Genomic DNA, 22,569 nt, shown 5'->3' with positions numbered 1-22,569 from the left:
CATTGCCCTCCTAGGTTGCGTTAAACAGGCCCAAAAGTTTGCAGTGCATTACCACTAAGGTCTCCAATCACAAATCCCACCGATCTGTGTCTGAAGCCTGCTTACTATGAATACGCGCCCCAATATACAACCGAAACAGAAGAGAAACCCGACGTTCTAGAGCCGATACTTCGAATTTGGCCTATTCCACAGCAGGATGGTTCTTCGGACATTAATGTATTTGGCTTACAGCGGGTTTCTACATATTTTACACATGGGGGAGACTGATGGCAGCTGAGGTTTTCTTTTTTTTTTTTTTAGAACGTCCAACATTTTTTAGAAAGGTAACTGGCTTTAGATTAACTTTAGCCTTATGACTATACTGGGGGCTGCGGCGGGCACCAGGTAAGAACCAGATGGCTTCAATTAGTTCGCTAATTACCTGAATACATTATTAGCTTTTCTAATTTTTATTTTAGGTCTGTGTTGTATTTGCAGAATCAGAGCTCGACCTCAGAATAGTACAGCTGAGAAAGCAATATTCTTTCAAATTTTTGTAACCCTAATATCAAGGTCACCAAATGTGACCCTGATAGGCAATCTCAGCTATTGAATTAGAGCTAGCGGCGGAGGTCGTTTGGCCAATGCGAGTTTTAAAGCCGGAATGCAAGCGAAATGGGTATCGACGCAGCGGCTGTCAGCGAAGCCGCGGTGAAAACTAAATCGACAACGAACCACAGCGCGTCCGGCTCCCTCTAATGTGAAAATTAAAAAAAAAGGTAAATAACTTATTTAGTTAATCAGCAAACTAATTGAAAGCTTGCCTTTTGTCTGGTGTCCGCCTCAGCCCGCAATATAGCCCCAGCGCTAAATTAATATAAAGAGAGTTACTTTTGTATCAAGATTATGGACCTGAAAAATAACACCCCGTATATACGGGCATGGGAAAGTGAAGTGTTCGTTTGGGACTGTCGCCAGGCGAGTTGTTGGATTTGAACCATGGAGGTCGCCCAGCACCAAAAGGCATAAGCCTACTTTACAGAGCTATGCCCCTTTCCCTCTCCCCAAGCTAAACCAAGGTTTTTTTTTTATTGCTAAAGCAATACTACTCTAGGCTTTGAGCCTTCAGCGTAGCGCAGCCGGTAGCCACGTCTTACCCACGTGACATGTGACGTCATACCCCACATGACTCTAGGGTGAGAGCTGGGCTACCAACTCAAGCGGTCGGAAGGAGCTGCCAACTTGGGTCTCTCGTTTCACATGGCACGGTTATGTCAGAATCAACCTGCTAGGACCCTTGTATTTACGCGACCCCTATAGGCCACTAAGGCACGTTCATATGGCTTGGTTAAAGCGGGGCTTTATATGTGGGCTGAGGAAGAAGACAAAGAGAAGAAGAACGCTCGGTCACCCGCAGCTAATGATTTCGCTCAATATTTGGTCCAGCATCGTTCAACCCTTGTAATTTATTTTGGTCGAAAAATGTCATTCCCTCCTCCTCCTCATCATAAGTGGCAAATGTTAGGCCCCATAGTTGAAAACCGGCAAAACCTATAGTCTTGTAGCCAACTCGCCCTCGGTTTCAGCGTAATCCTTTAGCTTATTTGTTCCTCGCTGTGCACAACGAAGAAACAAGTCTTTTGTGAAGAAATATAGGATTCCGAGAATACTGGCCAGGATGGGCTACAAAACATTTGATCAAAGAGTTGCCTTGGAGTGAGTAAGCGTGTTAGACGCGGGACTAAACAGGCTTAAGAGCAATCACAAATCGCGTATACCCCCGCCCCCCCCCCCAAAAAAAGGAACTCCAACTACGCATATAGCTTTATCACGTGACCATGGGGACGATTCTGACCACTCACTCGCAGCTGAAGAACGGACGCCACCTGGTTGTGTCAGCCAATGAGCTCAGATAGCCTCGAAACAGTATGATTTCGTTAATTCGGCTGCGTCACCCGTTTATTCGAAGCAATAAGCTCCAATAAAACTGCTCTTCCTGCTATTTTCCGCCTTTATAAGACCATTTATATTTAGTGTTCCGACAGTATAGAAAACGCCCGCAAAGAATGCCGTAAAAGACGTGAAAGCGAGCACCTTGTTCCCACAGAACCTTCCAAGCTGGGGTGCCGAGTCATCGTAGCCGTCGAAAAGCTGGACAAAGTCATATCCGCAGTCCTGCTCGTGCTCCAGCTCGAAGGTGAGGAAGCGCAGTCGCACTCGGCCCGACTCGGCCTCGACAAGCCAGTCGCAGTCCTCGCGGTTCTCGTAGTTCTGGTCGCCGTACTTGGCGTGGGAGTAGAGATGCTCCACGGTGCGCCCGGTCGCCAGCAGCCGCCCTCCGCAGGCCGTCGAATGAGACGCCTTGAAGCCCTTGCGCTGCACGGAGGCGTCGCTCTTGAACACCTGCGCACGAGACAAGAACGGTTGCTGTTCACGATAGCAAACGGCGTCATTAAAGCGGCTCTCCGGTCCAAAGCTCAGCAGTGTCGATAGTGTACGGAGCTCACCATGTACATGCGGTTGGTGGTGGAGAGGATGGGGTGGGGCACCTTGGCCCCGCAGAAGCGACCCAGCGTCGGGGCGTCTGTGCTGTCGCCGTCGTACAGGGAGATGTGGTCGTATGCGCACTCCTGATGCGGCTCCAGCTCAAAGTCGTTGAATATCTGTGGAAAAGAGCGTCCCCTCAGCGGCGCTGCTGCTGCGCAGCAACCTCAAGGCGTACCAGTTTGAGCCGGTGTCCCGGAGTGGTAGTGAAGAGCCAGGCGCAGTCCTTCCTGCTCGGGTAGGCGTCCGGGTAGTTGGGACTGTTGATTTCCCCCAGCGGCGCACTGATCTGGTGCGTGCATGTGCCTACACGACGGACAAACGATTAGAGCAGTGGCACACTGAGAACCTGCTTCAGCAGGGACTGCACGGGACCCACCATGCGGACCACCCCATTTCTGAACCCACACGTGCACAGTGGTGAGCCGCTGAGGCAAGCATTATACTTTACATGCACAGGCGCTGTAGGAACGGGTCGAGTTTATGGAAATGCAGTTTTTTGCAAACTCAAACAATTTCAGCCACTGGGCAACCCGAGGCACTCGTGAGAGCCACTGCGTATCGCTGCACCGTGTCGGCGAGGAAGGCAGAATGCGAAGCCAGGGAAGACTGGATATAACACAGCCTTGTGCTAATTCAGTTGTATTCGGCGTAGACATGTGGGCGCACCAAGCGACTCGCGATCCACACAGCATGTGCCAGCTAAAATGTATCCAGATATGAAGAAAATTAAAGCGTTCTTCCCAATTCAGATCCAGCGAAACTTGTGGAGTGATGCGAAGAACTGGAAGCCATTTCTGTTCACTACATCTACTTCAGTGATTCGTCGATACTATTTAAATACTCTGTTCAATATGGCTTAAACGCGAAGGTGTGAACAGGAAAGTCGCAAACGCCATTAAAAACGAATCAATCCAGGCGCTGCCAACAAGGCAGCTTTAGCGTAGGCATTTATATTCGTACTAATGAGGGCCCACTAAATTCTAAAAATATCAAGCAACGGCGTAATCCGTGCACCTGAACGCGCCACGATTACAACGATCTCCTCCGAGGCATGATAATGCGCTGCCAGAATCGCGCGGCACCCACGACTGCGCTCCAAAGCCCGCTTGCAGGAAACGATCTTAAGACTGTCTTAGCTAAGTCCAGACTTAACTGAGTCTAATGGATAGGCCGCTAACATGGCCTTAAGCTTAAGACTGGAGTTGAGACTGGGCTTCAGTCCTGACTTGAATAAGTCACTTGCAGGACTACGACTATAGTGTCGTTTTATTAAGACACAAGGACGCCAGGTACCTACGTAGAGAAATTAGGGAAATACAAGGATGCGCTGGCCCTGTCCCCACTGTAAAGTGTAAGCATTCAGGCCGTTTCCGCTGCGTAAAATCCGTGCCATTGCTTTTGGCGGCTTCAGATTGTGTCACGAGATAAAATGCCCCAAAAGCCACACTGGTGAACCCCAGCCGTGTTAAAGACACCATTTAAGTCTGGACTTAGCTCAGACTTTACTGTGCAGGCCGGCCCAGGTTCCTATAGGAAAGCGACTGTGAATTTTGGCGGCGCATTTTTCCGGCGTGCGTGAGTGCTTTACTTTCAAAATGTCGCAGGAATTAATTTTTGCAAAACCAAAAGAAGGAACATGATAAGACTACCTCGACGGAAACACCTGAGTTGTAGCAGTTTTATTGCGCTTGACAACTTTCCTAATGACTTTTACGCACCCGTATTTTAGAGGTTACTTTATTATTTAAGGGGAATTGCAAAAGTATGTCAATGAAAAAAAAAAAAAAAAGATACTAGATGGTACTTGGCATATTACTAGCACTATGACCGTGATTTAAATGAGAAAACTACTCTGTTTTCAATCGTGGCACATTTTAGCTTACACTCAGGGTGTCCAAGCTAACTTCAGTCAAGGGCTAAAAAATAAAACACGTCAAGTAGGCCATGGAAACCACTTGCATACAGCTGCCAGCAGTCTGGTGCACTACAGGCCATCATTTAGTTGCAAATAACTATTCAGTCAGTAAGATAATTTTTCAAACTTAGTAACGATTGCTTTTAGACTAAATATTACTTGCAATCTGAAGATAACCTTCTGAAGCCCCTATTCTATTTATTTCTGACAAAGAAATCCTCCCGTGCATCCTTTTTCGAAGCTCTAAAGAAAGCAAGCGAGGTACCGAATGTACCACGTGATTAGCACATTCGCGCGTCACGATTGTAGTGCCCTTAATCGTGGTTCGAACAAAGTTAGCTGTAGCCGTGACTGAACAGCCTGCTTCTAGCAGTGATTGATGTGCTGGTGATGGTTGTAGCCAAGGGGGTTTAAAAAAACTGCTTGAGCGGAGCGGAGCCCCTGAGCTGAAGCCGTGCACCGACATCATGCCATAGAAAAAAAAAAAAAAAAAGCGCCGTCCGCCGTGGTGCATAGTTGGCGCGGTTGCTTCTGGATGTTGCAGTGAAAAATGGTTGCTTCGTGCGTTGCGTACGGCTGGACAAATCGAGCGAAAAAGGGCTCCGAGATTACGTGTCATTTGTAAGTACCAATTTTTGGGCATATTGAAAACGTATCTGTCTGTCGCGGTGTATGCTGACAGCTCGTAGTCTGCCTCCGCTTTCACATCTGACGGTCACAACGTTTTCTAAACAGTTTCCCAAGGACTGAAATGTGCAAAGTATGTGGGAGCGGGCGGCGGGAAGGCTGGCAGCCAGAAGGCGGGGACCATTTATGTTCGACGCACTTCACGGCGGATTGCTTCGACCGGTCGTTGTAGTCATTACTTTTCATAGCTAAGCCTTTCTACTCGTTTCCGAACAGTCGCGGTCATTCCAAGTCGTCGCTTGACATATTGGTCGTTTCGTCGTCATTAGTAGTCAAGATGAGTCATAATTGTTATTATTTGCATTCGTTACCTCTACAATGTCTATTATAACCTCTATTGATCATTAACTAGTACAAACGATCGCCATAACAATTGAAAACCACGGTTAGGCAAGGCATCAAGTGCGGCGGGCGAGATGCGGCTCCCGTTTCTTGTTCATGGCAACATGGCCACGCGGCTTCACCTCCCCCCATTGGTAGGTACAGGCAACTTCCGCTACAGCAGTTCTTTTTTTTTGTTTTTTTTTTAAACCTCTTTGGAAGCGCTCGCTGCAACTTGCACCACTACGTGCTGCGACTAGCTGACGTGGGCGAAGGAACCAATGCAGACATATCGGCCTGCCGCTTCACCATGGAGCCATGGCGGCAGCTGATTTCGTTCACTCAAATCATGGTTCAGAGCAACACAATTGTGTCACGTGAATGCGCCAGTGACATGATTTTTTTTGTATTTCGCGGGCATTTTTGGAGATCGCAAAAAAGGTACACGTGAAGCTTTCTTTATTGAAATATATGGAAAGGGCTTCCTAAAGGTGCTCTTCAACTTTGCACATCATATTAAAGAAAAAGCTTTCTAGCCCCATCACGCGAAGATCCGGTCGCCGGCGTGCGGACTCGATGCTACCCCGAACAGACTTCAGGTGTCCACAGAAACAAGTGTGACAGATACTGCGCCTTTCCCTTTCTGTGAAGCAATTAATACGGAGAAAGCCATTCTAGGCTCATGGTGAAAATCTCACGTTGGTGAGATGTGTCAGTGAGATTCTGCGATTGTCAGATACTGTGACTTTCTTTTCCTTCCCTGCAAACATATTGTAGAACGCCGTTGAAGTTTCGTGTGTACAAGGGAACGCTGGTTGTGTTGGACATGGGGCGCGCGATGTACCACGTACAGCAGCAAAGCTCAGGCTTTCGCATTTCTCCACTGCAGATTCTGCAGTGCTGGATGAAGTTTTCATTGTCTAAAGTCAATATTTAGTGAGTTGGAAAATATTATTTTAATTATTAAAGAATTATTTGCAAAATAAAAATTACCTGCGGTGCGCTAGATGGCTGGCAGCTGTATACAGGTAGTTTCTCTAGCCTACCTCAATTGTTTTATTTTTATCCCTTGGCTAAAGTTAGCTTGGACACCGTGTACGTTCTGTGTGCGTTATTCTTGCGAGTTATATAATAACATTCCCTCACTTCAGAAAGTTGCAACGATATCTTGACCCGAGAGTATTCTGCAGAGTGGCAGGTCCCATCCCGAACACTTGACAGCAATTTCAGCAGCGCGTATGCATGCCACCATCGGAACACATACGCGGTTTCCTCTGGTCGCTCCTCAGCTCTGCCTGTCAAGACAGCGTATACATTTACCTGTCGTTGCCACCTAGACATGTCTTGAAATGCCAGCGCCCATCTGCCCCAAAATGTTTGGACGCTTGCGGCGATGGTTCATTCAATGATATCCTGTTAATGGCTTAAACATGTATTCGCCAGCGATACCTTAGGGGAGCTGCAGGAGAAAAATTGTCTTCTCCACATTCGTGTCAGTGTGAAAACTCCAAATATGTCCTTGGTCTCGAACAGTATATGCAACATCCCATTGACTATTGGAAATGGTGGTTTGACGAAAGGGCTGTTGTAATCCAAGTTTCACTCGTTATGCTAGCAATTATGTGAAGATCCACTCGGAAGAAGACCAGTAAGATAACATACATTCACAAAAAGTAGAAATTAAGACTAGTTGTACAGTGAGTAGTTTAGAGTTGTTATTCATCCTTTTTCTTGTTCTACACTTTGAACAAAGTATTACGCGACGCCGTAAGGGCCCCACGGCGTTAATGATTCGAGCAACCTTTAAAGCAACCAATTCAGGGTCCAAAAGAAAACAAGCTCGTTCCTGTAGCATAAACAAACTAGAACAAGAATTCGTGCTTTCAAACCGAGGTTTCGGGGCATACGGGTTCCAGACGCAGCCTGAAGCATCACAATCTGTGTTAGGATACGCGAACACACACGTAGAACATATTATCAGCATAAAGAGCATACAAATATGTCAAAAATTTCACTCGGAAACATTTCACCAGCAGCTCCACATGACCAGCCACTAGATTCGCAGGGAACCGTCCCGGGAGCCCGAACGGCCTTTGGAGAAACGGTTGGGAGCTAGAACCTTTGGAGACACTGCGTCGCCTCTCCCGTTTAGGTTCTGCCGAAAGCCTGCAGGTAACAAAAATCTTGGGAGGCTCTTCAGCGTTGCCTATAAGGCTCGATTCACATACTGCGACTAGAACGAAAAAAATCAGTGCAGTCGCTGATGCCAATGTGCGATTTCGACGAGGGTGTTCACAACCGAAGCACATTCAACGCATTCGGTCGGAGAGGTTAAGTGGGATGCTGTGAAGTCGAGTCACGTGCAGTAATTTCATAGTTGCCGGGGCCGACAGTCGCCTCCCTGAGTGTTACTCATGCCTGCGACCCCCGAGTCTACTCCGCACGTGACACGGCATTTCCTACTGATCAGTCACAGACCGATTACGCCGACGCTACGATTGAATTTCAACACGCTGAAACCCGTAGTACGCCGTGCATTGATAAAACGACGTTCTCTGCGGCAGAATATTGTTATTTACTTTCCGTTATGATTTCAGTTATTGCTAAACGTTACAACTACGAAACTTCTTTCTATAACTCGCTTTGATGTGCTCACCTTGAGCATTTTATTTAGCTTGCAAGTCCCCCATATGTATGCAGTACCAAGATACAACTGTAGTAAACTTCAAAGTACCAAGGCTCTCGTTCAGTAAGAAATCAGACATCATTGGCGTTGGGAGCGCAAAAGGCGGATTGGTCGAAACGTTGGCTACGTCACACGTTGATTGACGGATTTGAAAAGTGATTGAAGCATTAGGGAAAAACTGGTGATTAGAAAGTAACAACAAGACTCAAAAGTCATTGACATGTAGTTATATGAGCAAATAAATTGCGCTAAGTAAATTCAGGTAATTAGAGGAAAATCGAACCCCTGACTCACTACGCCACGTAGACACCATCGTAAAATTGGTTAATGCTGGGCTTTGAATGCATGTCGAATGGTATTCAACATGATTGCGATGTGGAAACAGCATATGTGCTTCTGTGCACGGCAAGAGGCACCTATGACGGGACCCATTAAACCTTTTTCGTCGTACCGCTTAAGGCGGACCTTCACTCACTCCTAAAAGTTTGCTCTTGGAGGCTATATGGTAACCTACTACTCATTATCTATGGGCCCCGACAACCCATCCACATCCAGGTCAGCGGTTGCTATAACCTGCACTAAGTAGATTTATTATCGCAATGACCTTATCGTAATCTATTGTGCCCTACTCAGCATTATTCTAGATTTCTTTCGATTCATTTTACATGCCGTCGATGACGTAGCACAGGAAGCTGATTTCACTCTTATTTGGAATACTTAGGCACGAGTTATCGCATATATGATGCGCGGAGTGAATGATAAGCTCCGTTCGTTATCACATTCGACACCACTCCCTTACAGCATGGCCATATACAGTTTCGATCGAAACTAATAACCGTCCGCTCCGCTGGGCAACAGCGCATTGGGTAAGATTTTAAGGCGAAAGCCATTAGTGGCTTATACTCACGGCGTCCGACGTCCTGTCTTACTATAAATGTCAATCAAATGACGTCATCAACCGAAACGCACATCGTAACTCTTGTCTACGGTGAGGAAGATAGTTAAAAATAAACAAATTCTGTCTCCACCGGGAATGGAAAATCCATCCCTTGGATCCCCAGCCAAGCGCCCAGGATCATGAAACGCACGTCATAATTCTCCTTGTCTACCTTGAGGATGAAAGTATCGATGATAATGAAGCTGCAATTAGTAATAATGACAACAATGCCAGTAGCAATGATAACTCGGTGAATTTAGTTGATAATGAGAGCAAACGTGATGCACCGTGTGCACCAGCAACGCTTAGGCTTTCGCATTTCTGCAGTGTAGATTTCACAGTGCTCTCGGAATGTTTTGTTTAACCTAACAAGAAATGAAAAGACGCCTTTGCCTTACGGTAGGAAATGGAGGAATGTACCGCCCGTTGCTAAACAGTAAAAGAGTTACCAGATAGTTGGTACGCACATCAAGCGACTCACATGTATATGGCCGTTTGGGCCTTCAGGGCTAGTCTGCTTGAATATTGTTATCGCACTCTGATAGCATAGGAAAACCGAAAGAAAGAAGCGGAATGACGCGAAATGTGTATTGCGCTTTTAAAATAATCTGTTCCAAATTTCATGCGCTTTTCCTGTGTCTGTCCGCATCTCCCACAATAAACGTACAATATTTAGCCCGCGTAATGTCCCAGAAAAGTTATCGGACAGATATTACGAAAAAAAAAAAACACTTTTTCGTTCACACTGCGCTAGGCTGTTCCTCGCAACGACCCATTACTGCTTTCTCTTCCTCTGTGTTCGTTCTTGCAGAATTCGTGTTTTGTTTTGCTCTCGCACGAGCTGTTTCCAGATCGAGGCGCGCAAGCGTGAAGAAGGGAGACAAGGCGAAACGTCGTCGCTTGTACCACGGCCGGGTTTAGCGCGACAGCTACGGCGGTCGTATCGCAGGCGCAGGAATGCTAAATTTCAGTTTTTCCCGCCGAGAAAGTAAACAAAACAGAAAACAAGAACGTGAGGCCTATTTAGGCACTGTGCGAACAGCTGAGCGAATAACAAAAAACACCAACGTATTTTCACTACCGGGCCATGTTCGCGAAGGTTGAGTGCGCTCATTTTACGACCAACCTAAAAACATAAAACCTGCCAGCAGCAACCGAGCGAGGAACATTCTGAGCTGCTCATCATAGAAGACAGAGCCTGCCCGCTGTTCAAAGTTGGTTGTGCGTTATGACGATGGCTGCTTATTACCCGCCAAAGTATATTAACCGTTTTCTCTGCATCAGCTACGCTGCCTTACTTGTGCTCTTGTAAGTTTATTGAGTGGAGTTGGCTGGTGTTGTGCCGAACACGAGGGTGAGACGCAAAATCTCTTAAAGGTTAAGCCTCGATCCGCGGAAATTGAAAGATTTACAGGCTCCCGTACTTCACTGAGCCTGATTGCACCAGCTAAAGATTTATTTTTGTGTCCGCATCTTTGTTAGGTAACAACGACGATAAAGTTGAGGTTTAACGTTGTTGCTGACTTTCGCTCATTAAATGCTTCCAAGCCTACGAGCATATAGCTCTCGCGAAAACGGCCGATGTAAAAAACTCCACGAAGGCGCAATAATCCGTTTGCCATAAACGGTTATGAAATCTGTCGCTGCTTTAACAATGTAAAAGTTACGTAGCGCAAATTTATCTATACCGTGCGTTTCCTGCTTTTGCGGACTATGTATTGTGGCTACAGACTACAAAAAGTGTGCTCGAGTTTCTTTTTGAACCGTCCTGTACATTTTCCAATGCCCGGCGCGACTAAAACGCGAATGTTTGCGATACTTGCACCATGCTTCTTGCTGTGTTCCCGTGGCTGAGGGGTTGCACGTGTGCTATCGCCACCACCGAGATCTTGACAAGGCCAGCATACTCTACAAGGCTACCTCCCGACTGCGGATGGACGATAAAGGGCCAGTAAATGAAGCTGTGGATGTGAGTCGAGTCACGTGGTGTTCCCTCGCCACTTTACTCATGCCCGTGCGCGCAGATTCATTTGTTGACCCTTTATCGACGTTCTGTGCTGGGAAAAGGAGGTCATGCACCGGCTTTGTTAGATTCTCAGTGGTGACGGGGCTATCCGGTACCAGTTCTATCGCCGTTTCACAAGTCATGAAACTCCACCAAAGTATGCAAGGAGATGATAGAAAGGGATCTCGGCTTGCGGACATCTGCGAACGTAAAAAGGCGTGAGAACGAAGGAACCGAAGGCAATGATGGGTTTTCTGTCGACGTAACAGTAGACTCGTTTTTCTTCGACAGCCAGGCAGGCGCACGCAAAGCGCTCCCGTCCCCCCCCCCCCCCCAAAAAAAAAAAAAAAAAAGAGCAAGAAAAAAAGAAAAAAACATTGTCTAGGCAGTGAGTGGCACGTTGACGAAAGCCCAGTGGTCGGCGGAAATAGCAAGGCCCATCTCATGGTCGCGTTACTTGAAACCAACCACTGCCAGCGACAGCAATTGCTTGGAAGTGCTTCTTCAAACGAGGTTGTAAATATTGAAACTACTGAGTTGAAAACAAAAATAAAATAACATTTTCACGTTCTTAAGTTGATAAAATTTAGCGTCTTGATTTCTTTAAAAGAACGCAGCACAGTGCAGCAATTATAGTGCACCTTATTTTTTTAGCGGCCTTTCTTGCTTTTGCAAACCCGGCGGAACCTTCCAGAACACGATGTGCTTGCGTGCGGGAAGATGGCGGTTCAGCGGTGTCTTTGTTGTATCGTTACACGGAGGAAGGGAATGTATCGTCACGACGTCTTCTTGCCATTTGGAAGCGGCACGTAACATGAACGTAGTTTATAATGTGTCAGACGTAGGCGCACGTCGTTGTGTAAAGCTTGCGGTAAAACTTGCATAGTGTAAAGGTTCTCGAACGCTGCTGCGTCAGTGCGCTTCTCCGGAGAGACTTCCCGTTGCGGCAGGTGGTGGCATGCACTGCTCGAACAGCGTCTGAATGCCTCGCTTTGGAAGTTTAACCCAGAAGGTGAGCAAACGAGCATATAAATTCCGTTCTGTACGTGCGTGCCATTCTGCACAGCCTTCCTCCTGTTAGCTTTGCTGCTCATTTCGGTTACTGCGTCGCATTAACCAGCAGTAACTGGATGAATTCGCTCGAGGGGTTATTACTAACGGATAGGCGGGTGGACCATGGTTTTACGTCCTTTACGTGGCTGCATTAACAAAAATATGTCAAAAGAAGCGTTGTTGATAAATGACGCTGCCCAGACGGCGGTGACGTCTCGCGCCTCTGCGAGCCCAGCTGCATGCTACAAATTCCTCGTCGACGTTCCTCAGCGCTCGTTTTTATCACGTTTTATAATCCATTCCCAGTCAAAAAAAAAAAAAAAATCTACAGAACTGTGTCAAAAATACGACAAAATATCCTGTAGTTCTGTCGTAACCGTCAGATTTTTGTGTACTTCTGTAGTACTTTTCTGTAGTTCTGTAGATTTTCTGCAGTATATTTCTGTTGCCTGTAGTTCTGTAGCACTTTTCTGTTGTAACTACAGAAATTTCTGATGTTACGACAGAATGTTTTGTTGTCACAACAGGTTTCCCGTCAAAAACCGCACAGAAATTCTGTTATAACATCAGAAAATTTTCTGTAGTTTGTTCCGACTGGGAATTGATAGAATACACTTGCTCCTCTAGTACTTTATAGCACTTTTTGTTATAGCGCTCAAAAAGAACTTTAAATAAACCACACGGGTTCCAAGTGAAATGTCAACATCGAACAATAATAGAAGTGCTCATTAGTGTTTGTTAAAATATCCACCTTCCTTTTATTGCGCTTATTCATGAGCTTACAGAGGTGATTATTAGCGGCTTGATAAATCCGTACTATACATGAGGTATACTGGTAGCAGCTAGGCTCGGTCAAAGTGTCTACTCGGTTTTCACCTCAGATGTTGTGCAGTGTGGCACGCATTTCTTTCAATTGTTTCTAATGCATCCTGCAGCGTCCTGTACTAGCCGCCGTTCTGCTACCATGGAACATCCCCAGCCTCGAAAGAAGTACAAGCTGCTTCAAGAGCGCATCCAGAAACTACAGCAGCCCACACAACTACGTCGCCAGAGGACTTTAGCCGAAATAGTAAATGATATACACACATATGTACCATCATCAGTTGCTCCACTGGACTGGTTGAAGCTCAGCAGCGTTAAACGCTGTGGTTGCCTTTGCAGCAGCTGCTACAAAGCATTTGGCCTGGAACTTTGCTTTCATCCCAAAAGGGCTATAGATAATTTAGACAGTTTTTCATGTGAACATGAATCGAGACACTGCAGCTCTAGTTGAAGGTGTGTTCTCTTGAACATAGGTTTCTCCTTAAATATTTGAACTAGTAAGAAGCAAGGAGCTTCGGCCCCCGGGCGTGCATGTATAATGTTTGATGAGATGTACAGGTGCGGACAGAAGTAAACGAAGCGCCCAGCCTAAGAAAAAACTGAGGGTCAGCGCCGCCTAGCCGAGCCGGCCGAAAACGAAATCGTGACCACGGTGTAATTATTCTTACACCGTGGTCGTGACGCGCATTTGCACTCTCCCTGCCGGCGCGACTCTCCCTTTGCTCCGCATGCCTTGTTATTGTCCCAGCGTCATTGTCGCGATAATGGAAATCGCGATGGATGGTCGCGCCCTTCGAAGCGAGCGGGAATTTCAGATGCGCGGACCGCTGTCTTGATAGCAAAGCCCGTGTTGGCGGCGCTAAATTTAAGCCGCTTCATTCAGACAGCAGTAGATCTCGCAGTTCCGCCGGATATGCCCTGTCGTGACGCTGGGGCTACGTCGACCCGGCCTTCACTTGGTAGCGTGCAGAGACTCGGGGTTGAAGTAGGATTGAATCTTCGAAGTTGGTGAAATATGTACAAGCAGGTTTAATGGCACTTTGAGAAAACTTATTTACAATATTTACACGAAAAAGAAGGGTACATCAGCAAAATGGCAAGCGTTAAGAGTTCATAGCGAGAAGCGACTGGATGAGCCGTTTACCCAGGGCCCAGAGCGACATTTCGTGCTCTGCAGCGTCCTTAAAAACCCCCTATGTCCAGCCCCTCTCTGAAGATGCTGACCAACCAAATCCAGGGCACGCCCCTCAGGTATCGGCATCCAATCGAACACATCACTGCACTGATGGTCTGAAGCACTGACTGGTCCGGCATTCATTCGTTGGGCGTGATCACTTGTTGGCGGGAAAAGCTTGGGAACGGCGAGGAGAGGAGGTACATTTCTATTCTTCAGCAAAGAAACCACAGGCTGGTTCTGACAAGGGGTTTTACTTCTCAGAAACCCGAGTGCACGTGGCGCCGCATAGGGCTCCCAACATGGTCCCTTTTCGACAATTGCAAATCTTTCCTGCATTCCCGGGAAATCACTTAATGGCCGTATGAGTCATGCTCCTTTCTTGTCCTGCACGTCAGCGGACATGTCACTCTGTCGTCTCCTTTGGATAGGAGGCATTCATCACTGGAGGATAGCACTTCTCGACTGGAAGGGTGAACAAAAGAAAGCACTTCCTGCTATTTCCCGCAGGGGGACGTTTCTTTGTGTTTTTCCAGACGTTCTCTTGACAGGGCCAATTTGGCATTTGCAGGTTGTCCACAAAGCAAAACATGCTTACAAAACAGGATTCCTGGAAACAGGCTCACTTAGAGCCATTGGACCATCACCACATTTCCAAAGCACTTATTCATGCCCACAGGCGAACAATAGAGCGCGCAAATGCGGATGCTTGGTCGTAACAGCCTCCTCCCCCGCCAGAAGAGACTCGGAGGGCAGCAGTCCCAGCTGCTGCATGAAGAGACGACTTAATGGCCTGCACGTGAACGCTTGAAGCTCGCTGTTGCTTGTCGCGTTGTCTTGATTGTTGTAGGCCAAATTGCTCGAGCTGTCTGAAACTCAACCACATGTCGAAGCAAGCACTCGGCTCCCGTCTGAAGAGACCAGGTCAAAAGAAAACTGCCATTGTTGTTCGAGAAAAGCCCACTCTCAAGACGTTCAGGACCCACGTATTCCTAGAAAACCAAACGTGCTGCTTTACATAGTCACACATATACAAGCGCACGAAAAAAAAAAAAAAACCTGATTATCAATTTGGATACATGGTGAGGAACATCTCGGACCGCTTAGAAAGAGCGGCTAAGCGCGTCCGCATTCCCATTTAACTTCCCCTTTTTGTATCTTATTTCAAAATTGTACTGCTGTAAAATCAAGCTCCACCTAAGAAGGCGACTGTTCTTCGATGTCGCAGTTTGCAGCCAAGCCAGGGGACAATGGTCCGTCTCTATGGTGAATTTGGCCCCTCCAAGATAGCACTGCAATTTTTGAATGGCCCATACAATGCAAGCGCACTCTTTCTCAGACGCGCAATAAGCCCTCTCTCTAGAACTCAGCTTTCTGCTCAAGTAGAGCACGGGGTGCTCATTACCGTCGTCATCTCTCTGGCAGAGAACAGCACCTAACCCTCGATCACTGGCATCACACTGGACCGTGAATTCTCGGCCATAGTCTGGAGCTCGCAATACCGGACGGCTAATCAGCACAGCCTTCAGGTTTACGAAGGAGGCTTCCTTTTGTTCGTCCCAGACTACATTTGTCGGTTCTGTCTTGCGGAGAGCGTCGGTCAGAGGGCTGGCCAAAGCTGAATAGTTAGGGATGTAGTGATTGTAGTATCCAGTCAGACCTAGGAATGCTCGAATTTCCGTCTTCGTGCTCGGCCGCGGATAGTCTGCTACCGCAGAAATCTTAATCTCGCTGGGTTTCCTGAAACCTTGACCTACATTGTGACCCAAGTAGTCCACGGTCGCCCTTGCCAGGCAACATTTCTCGGCCTTTACGGTTAGTCCAGCTTGAAGCAAAAGGCTCAGTACAGCTCTTAGATGTACCATATGGTCCGCCCATGAGTCGGAAAAAACCGCAATGTCGTCTAAATAAGGCACTGCGAATGTTTCACACCCCTTTAAAACCCTATCCATGAGTCGGGAAAAACAAAATGGAGCATTTTTGAGCCCGAAACTCATCATTGTTGGCTGGTAGCTGCCCGTCGGAGTGACGAAAGCCGCGTATCTGCTGGTGCGTTCAGTGAGCGGTACTTGCCAGTATCCTCGAGTAAGGTCCAGCGTAGTCACATATGCCGCTCTACTGACCTGTTCTACTCTCTCCTCAATATTCGGAATAGGATACACTTGATCCCTGGTGAGAGAATTTAGCTTTCGGTAGTCTACCACAGGCCTAGGGTTTTTACCTGGAGCTTCTACTAAGATCATGGGCGAAGCATAATCGCTTTCCGAGGGTTTTATTACTCCCAATTCCAGCATGCGAGTTACTTCCCTATCCAGAATTTCTCTTTGCCTTGGAGAAAATCGGTAGCACCTTGATCGCACTGGCACGTCTGAAGTCAGCTCAATATCGTGCTCAGTCAAATCAGTTCTGCCTGGCCTGTCCACGAAGCAGGCCTCAAACTCTGTTATTATCTCGCCCAGATCGGACAGCTGGGATTTCTTTAGTTCTCCTCTCTGCTCCGTCTTTTTGAGAAGCTCCTGATCGTTGCTTCCTTTTCCGCTGAGGCAAATCAAGTTGTCCCCCATCTCCTCGGGAAGGTTTAACGTTAGATTTACCACGGCTTCCCTCTGCACATAAGGCTTCATAAGATTGCAATGATAAATGCGCACTGCTTTACGCCTACCGGGGAATTTCACTTCGTAGTTAGTGTTAGAAAGCTTTGCAACGACTTCATCAGGTCCTTCCCACTGTACTTCGAGCTTATTCCTGAGATCATTGGCTTGCTCCATAGCTAAGTCCTCTCGGGTTCCACTTAGAAGTCTCGTGAGATTGCTAGACACCGGCGGCAAGAGGTTACTCTCAAGAACGTCCTCATTCCGCGTCTCATCAAGCTCACTTTCAAGTTGACATATCTGAGATGCCTCGCTCTCAAAGTTTTCTGACCTGCTATCTTCCGCATTTACCACTGTTTTAACTGCCGTTTCCTCCGCTGTGGATTTTTCTGGAATGAGCAGTGTAGCTAGTTCTCGCGCCTTTGAACGTGTTAAGGCCTGCACATCTCTGTCTCCGAAAATCAGAAGGCAAGCTTTGACCTTCTCGTAGTTGTCCGCGTCCTCCTTGTTTAGCCGCGCGACAACCTCCGCTGCCTCGCAGGGCAGAACCGTCAATAATCTCTGAGACCACGTGTCTCGCTGGAAGGACAGTTCTTCGCAAGTTCGCTCAAAGTTAGCCAGATACAGACCGATATCCCCTGATATCACATATGGCTGCATGTACTTTGACATCTTGAAATCTGCCTCCTTGTTGAGAAGAGGTACCGCTAGCTGGGGACAATTGCCCGACCTCTTGCTCAACTCTACTTCTAATTTCCGGAGCTCAATTTCTAGCTCCCGCTTTTTTGCTTCTCTCTCAAGCTTCTCACGTTCGTGCTCCCTTTCCTCTTTTTCCCTCTCAAGTTCACGCTCCCTTTCCTCTTTTTCCCTCTGACGTTCGCGCTCTCTTTCCTCTTTTTCCCTCTGACGTTCGCGCTCCCTTTCCTCTTTTTCCCTCTTTTCCTCTTTTTCCCGCTCTTTCTGCTGTCTGAGCTGTTCCTCCTTTTTTTGGGCGATGAGGTTCCATGCTTCACTGAGCTCCTCATCATCGGCTCCCAAATCTGTGATTGCCTTTATAATCAAAGGTTTTCGTGCCAAACCACTTGTATCAATTCCCAATTCCTCACACAATAGCAACAGTTCCGGTTTCTGCAGCTTTTGTAGGTCCATGATCGCTCCGAGTGTCGGCTACTTCCAAAACAACAGTGCAAACTACCAAACCTAAAGGCGTTTCAACACTTTTTACCAGTTCTAAAATCTAACCCTGTTCTAGAACCTGGTCCACATCAGAAGAAAAGCCAAGCACTCACCCACACATGCGATCGATGTTCCGAGCTGCTCTCTTGCTGGCCGATTGTTGCTCCTGCTTGTTGCTTGAGATGCCACCTCCGATCACCAGATGTTGTGGCTTGTAGATTCTGATCCACCTCGAATCACCAGATGTTGTAGCTTGTAGATGCAGATCCCAACGCTGGTCACCAGTCGTTGTGCTTGTAGATTCAGATCCCACCGCTGCCACCAGTTGTCGTGACGCTGGGGCTACGTCGACCCGGCCTTCACTTGGTAGCGTGCAGAGACTCGGGGTTGAAGTAGGATTGAATCTTCGAAGTTGGTGAAATATGTACAAGCAGGTTTAATGGCACTTTGAGAAAACTTATTTACAATATTTACACGAAAAAGAAGGGTACATCAGCAAAATGGCAAGCGTTAAGAGTTCATAGCGAGAAGCGACTGGATGAGCCGTTTACCCAGGGCCCAGAGCGACATTTCGTGCTCTGCAGCGTCCTTAAAAACCCCCTATGTCCAGCCCCTCTCTGAAGATGCTGACCAACCAAATCCAGGGCACGCCCCTCAGGTATCGGCATCCAATCGAACACATCACTGCACTGATGGTCTGAAGCACTGACTGGTCCGGCATTCATTCGTTGGGCGTGATCACTTGTTGGCGGGAAGAGCTTGGGAACGGCGAGGAGAGGAGGTACATTTCTATTCTTCAGCAAAGAAACCACAGGCTGGTTCTGACAAGGGGTTTTACTTCTCAGAAACCCGAGTGCACGTGGCGCCGCATAGGGCTCCCAACATGGTCCCTTTTCGACAATTGCAAATCTTTCCTGCATTCCCGGGAAATCACTTAATGGCCGTATGAGTCATGCTCCTTTCTTGTCCTGCACGTCAGCGGACATGTCACTCTGTCGTCTCCTTTGGATAGGAGGCATTCATCACTGGAGGATAGCACTTCTCGACTGGAAGGGTGAACAAAAGAAAGCACTTCCTGCTATTTCCCGCAGGGGGACGTTTCTTTGTGTTTTTCCAGACGTTCTCTTGACAGGGCCAATTTGGCATTTGCAGGTTGTCCACAAAGCAAAACATGCTTACAAAACAGGATTCCTGGAAACAGGCTCACTTAGAGCCATTGGACCATCACCACATTTCCAAAGCACTTATTCATGCCCACAGGCGAACAATAGAGCGCGCAAATGCGGATGCTTGGTCGTAACAGCCCGCGTCGTTTTTGTTTTCAACTTTGTTGGCGTCGGGATTCATTTGTACCTCCCTGCTAACCAATTTGCTCGAACTCGACGTGCCGGCGCAGGTTCGGGTTCGTTTAATACAGTTACTGTTAATACTACCATGGGACAGAAAATACCTGTTTGCAGAATATTTCCGCAGGTGTTCGCATACCGATAAGATCGATAGGTAGTTAATCGAAAACTAATAAACAGTATATTATTTCTTAGCTATGGTCATCTCAGTGATGGCTACTAAATTGAGGTTGCCTTCAAAAATTTGGCAAAACGGAGCCCCAAAATTTATCATGGTCGGAACTTCATCAATTTTGTATCCCGCCTGATTTGACAATACCAAGGTCAGTGGTGCCCTCAAGATTTAAGTGGGTTACTACCAAATTCGAACTACATGGCCTCCAAATTTCTCATGGACGTCAGCCGAAGATCGGACGCGAGAATGTTGACAGGGTTGGTAAAAATATACACGGGAGCGGAATTTCCAGTGTTGATTTAATGTCCGCGGGCAGTTCCTGATCCGCATTTTGTTCTCTGAAATTCGAGAGAGTGTTTTCCAAAACACCGAGCAAAAAGCAAATATTATCCGCAAAACACCATTTCATTCAGAAATCTAAACACAGTATAAGGCTCTGGGTCGTGCGATAGTGACCTGTTACGATGTAATCAGTGAATGCATAGCCGCACGCGCCGAGACCATTGGAAGAATCAAAATCGTGGCCCGCTTCCCACGAAGTTCAATTTTACAAATTTGATTTAATATTCATTTGGTTATTTCACGTTGATCAGTTGTTGGGTAACGAAGCCGCGGATTTTGAAGGCCCGCGCGGGAAGCGACCCGATCATTCACACACCACCGACCACTTCTAAAATTTGGCTGCATGGCGCAGCCAGCGGTATGCCCGTTGCGTGTGGTAAGTCTCGATTATAATTGCCGACTGCAGGGCACGCTACCTTGCGATTTCTGTGACTGGCAGCTCACGCCTTTCGTCTGATGTGATCAGGTTGACGACCAGCCAAATGAAACGAAAAACGGAAGCTATGAAACGTGACTTCCGGCATCTGGTCACACCAGCCAGGGACTTGCTGCGCGTCGACGTGTATGGCATATTTACGAACTGTGAACAGCAACGTCATTCCAATCTGGCACGTTATAGCACTTGACCGCTCCCATTCCAGGAACAAGGTTGTCTCAGCGCGCGCATTTGACTGGAGACTCTTCAGATTAAACTGTGATATGCTGCGATAGCCTGTGGAGCCCAGAAGTCCGCACTCATTTCGTTTCATGCAGATTGAGGCTTTGCATGAGTATTTCGATATGCCACCTCAGATCCCGGAAGATAATAAGCGGCAGATCACCCACCTTTCTGTTAAAGAAAAGTTACATGAAGTCACATTATGTTGTGCGCAAATCGTCAAATTCAGATGAAGTCAAAATTTGAGATACCATTTGACCATATTTCCAGGTGGCCTCTTAAACTACGAGAGCACCACTGATTTTGTCCTAGTCCAATCATCTTGGACACCACATTTGGTGAAGTTCGGACCATGTCAAATTTTGAGGCTCCACTTTGCCAAGTTTTCGAAGTGGCAATCGCAATCTGGGAGTAATAACAGAGTTGGCCATATCTAATAACAATACGGCAATTAGTAGTTTTCAAGTGAGTCTATATCAATCTTACTGATAGCGGACACCTGTGGAAATAGTCCGTAGACAGGTACCCTCCCCCTTATGAAAGTATTAATGTCCACGCACTTACAGGTAATGTATTATACGAGATCTAATTTACGGCGGCACCTCCAGTATTTCGAGCAGGTGGACAGGTAGGCACAAATGAGTCCCGGCGCCAATAAAAGTTCAAAACACGCGGGCAATCTGCAGCGGAAATGCGTCTACCGCTTTCTCAATGAAGCGACTGAACAGTAGCCACTGCAGTGACGCCCCCGCGGACTATGCTGTATCAAGGCATTGGTCCGCGCATCTAAAATGCCCGCTCACTTTGAAGAGCGTGATTAACCGATCATGATCATCACTATCGCGACAGTGACTCCGGGAATGTGACAAGGCATGCGGAGCAAAGGGAGGGTCGCGCCGGCAGGGGGAGTGCAGATGCGAGTGACGATTTTCTGCTTTCGGCTGGCTCGTCTAGGCGGCGCTGATCCTCAGTTTTTTCTTATGCTGGACGCGCAGTTTACTTCTTTCTGCACCTGTACATTCAGAAAAACTTATTCAACACACATTTCAGTACGTTTGAATGGCTTGTGGAATACTGTGGAAAGCAGGGGTGGAAGCTTTGCGAAGAGGCACTAGGGATAATGACTAAAGGCATTGGAACATCATGAGAAAAGCTTCTTGCTCTTTTTTGAGGCTCTTATCGAGAGACTTGTGTCTCGAGACAATATCGGTGAAGCGCTTTCTTTGTTCCATCTCTGATGAAAAAGTAGCACATTGTTGACAGAGTGTACAGCGGTGCTGATGAAATGTTTTCCTTCTTCACACTAGTTAGGCTTCATTGGTTTGCGAGGAAAAGAAAGGCCACATTTTGTTACTTGATGCTCATGCGAAGGCAGCACAGAGGCACAAAGGCTAAGTGCTTGAGTCTATTCAGATGTCCGAAGTTTTATTGCGGTTGTTAGTGAGGGGGGGTGTTTGTGGCATGCATATATTTCAGTTGCGTAATATTTAGGTTGATGGGAATCTTACTACCTTGCATGATGTGTGCAATCTGAATGCTATTTGTAAACAGATAATTCTACCAAATACAATACGCTTTCATGTAATAGTGTATCTGTACAAAGTGCTGTCATTAATTGTGGAGACTCTCGCACGTTCGTTTCCACTCGTACTCTCCTTCACTTGTATCCCCTGATTCTGTGGTCACTTAGCTGTGCACACTTTACCTTGTAAATAGCTATACACATGAAAAAAGATGTATAAACAGTACACACCTTGTTATGTGTCTAAGCTTGGGCGTACTGCTGATGCGACATACTACTTTGTGTTATTATTGGAGCTGTATATTCCATCTTGTTTTAAGGCCTTCTTTTCCATTTACTCCGCCATATTGATGATTGATTACATCCGAGAGCTGACATTAAACTGATGTTTCTTCTCCGATACTCTATTCTGCCTTTGTGTTTTTCGTGGTGTGCAAGCTACGGAGCATTTGTCACTCATCAGGCATGTAAAACTGCACGCTTTTACATGACTCGCACTGAAGGGCAAGGCCGACGACGACGGAGACTGAACGATGCTCGTACTAGTCGGGTAAGAATTGGCCCTGTTAAACACAAAGAGTTGTCTTAAATTGGTTATCAGAATTTCTGTCAAACTAAATTTCTACAACAGTT

General features: G+C 46.9%; 1 protein-coding gene across 1 annotated transcript in view; it reads right to left on the bottom strand.

Annotated features, from left to right (window-relative positions):
- The window catches only part of LOC146182644 (protein tolkin-like), an 803,125-nt gene that overhangs the window by 12,739 nt on the left and 767,817 nt on the right, over nucleotides 1-22,569 (bottom strand). The window contains exons 15-17 of the mRNA XM_084608884.1: nucleotides 2,702-2,829; nucleotides 2,487-2,642; nucleotides 2,074-2,382 (exon numbers count right to left, since the gene is read on the bottom strand). Of these exons, the coding sequence (XP_084465010.1) occupies nucleotides 2,074-2,382; nucleotides 2,487-2,642; nucleotides 2,702-2,829 (593 nt within the window). The remainder of the gene's footprint in view (nucleotides 1-2,073; nucleotides 2,383-2,486; nucleotides 2,643-2,701; nucleotides 2,830-22,569) is intronic.

This window comes from Amblyomma maculatum, chromosome 7 (assembly GCF_055883805.1).
Source record: "Amblyomma maculatum isolate TAMU_Amacu chromosome 7, ASM5588380v1, whole genome shotgun sequence".
Taxonomy (NCBI): Eukaryota; Metazoa; Arthropoda; class Arachnida; order Ixodida; family Ixodidae; genus Amblyomma; species Amblyomma maculatum.
This window is presented reverse-complemented; position numbering and strand designations above follow the sequence as displayed.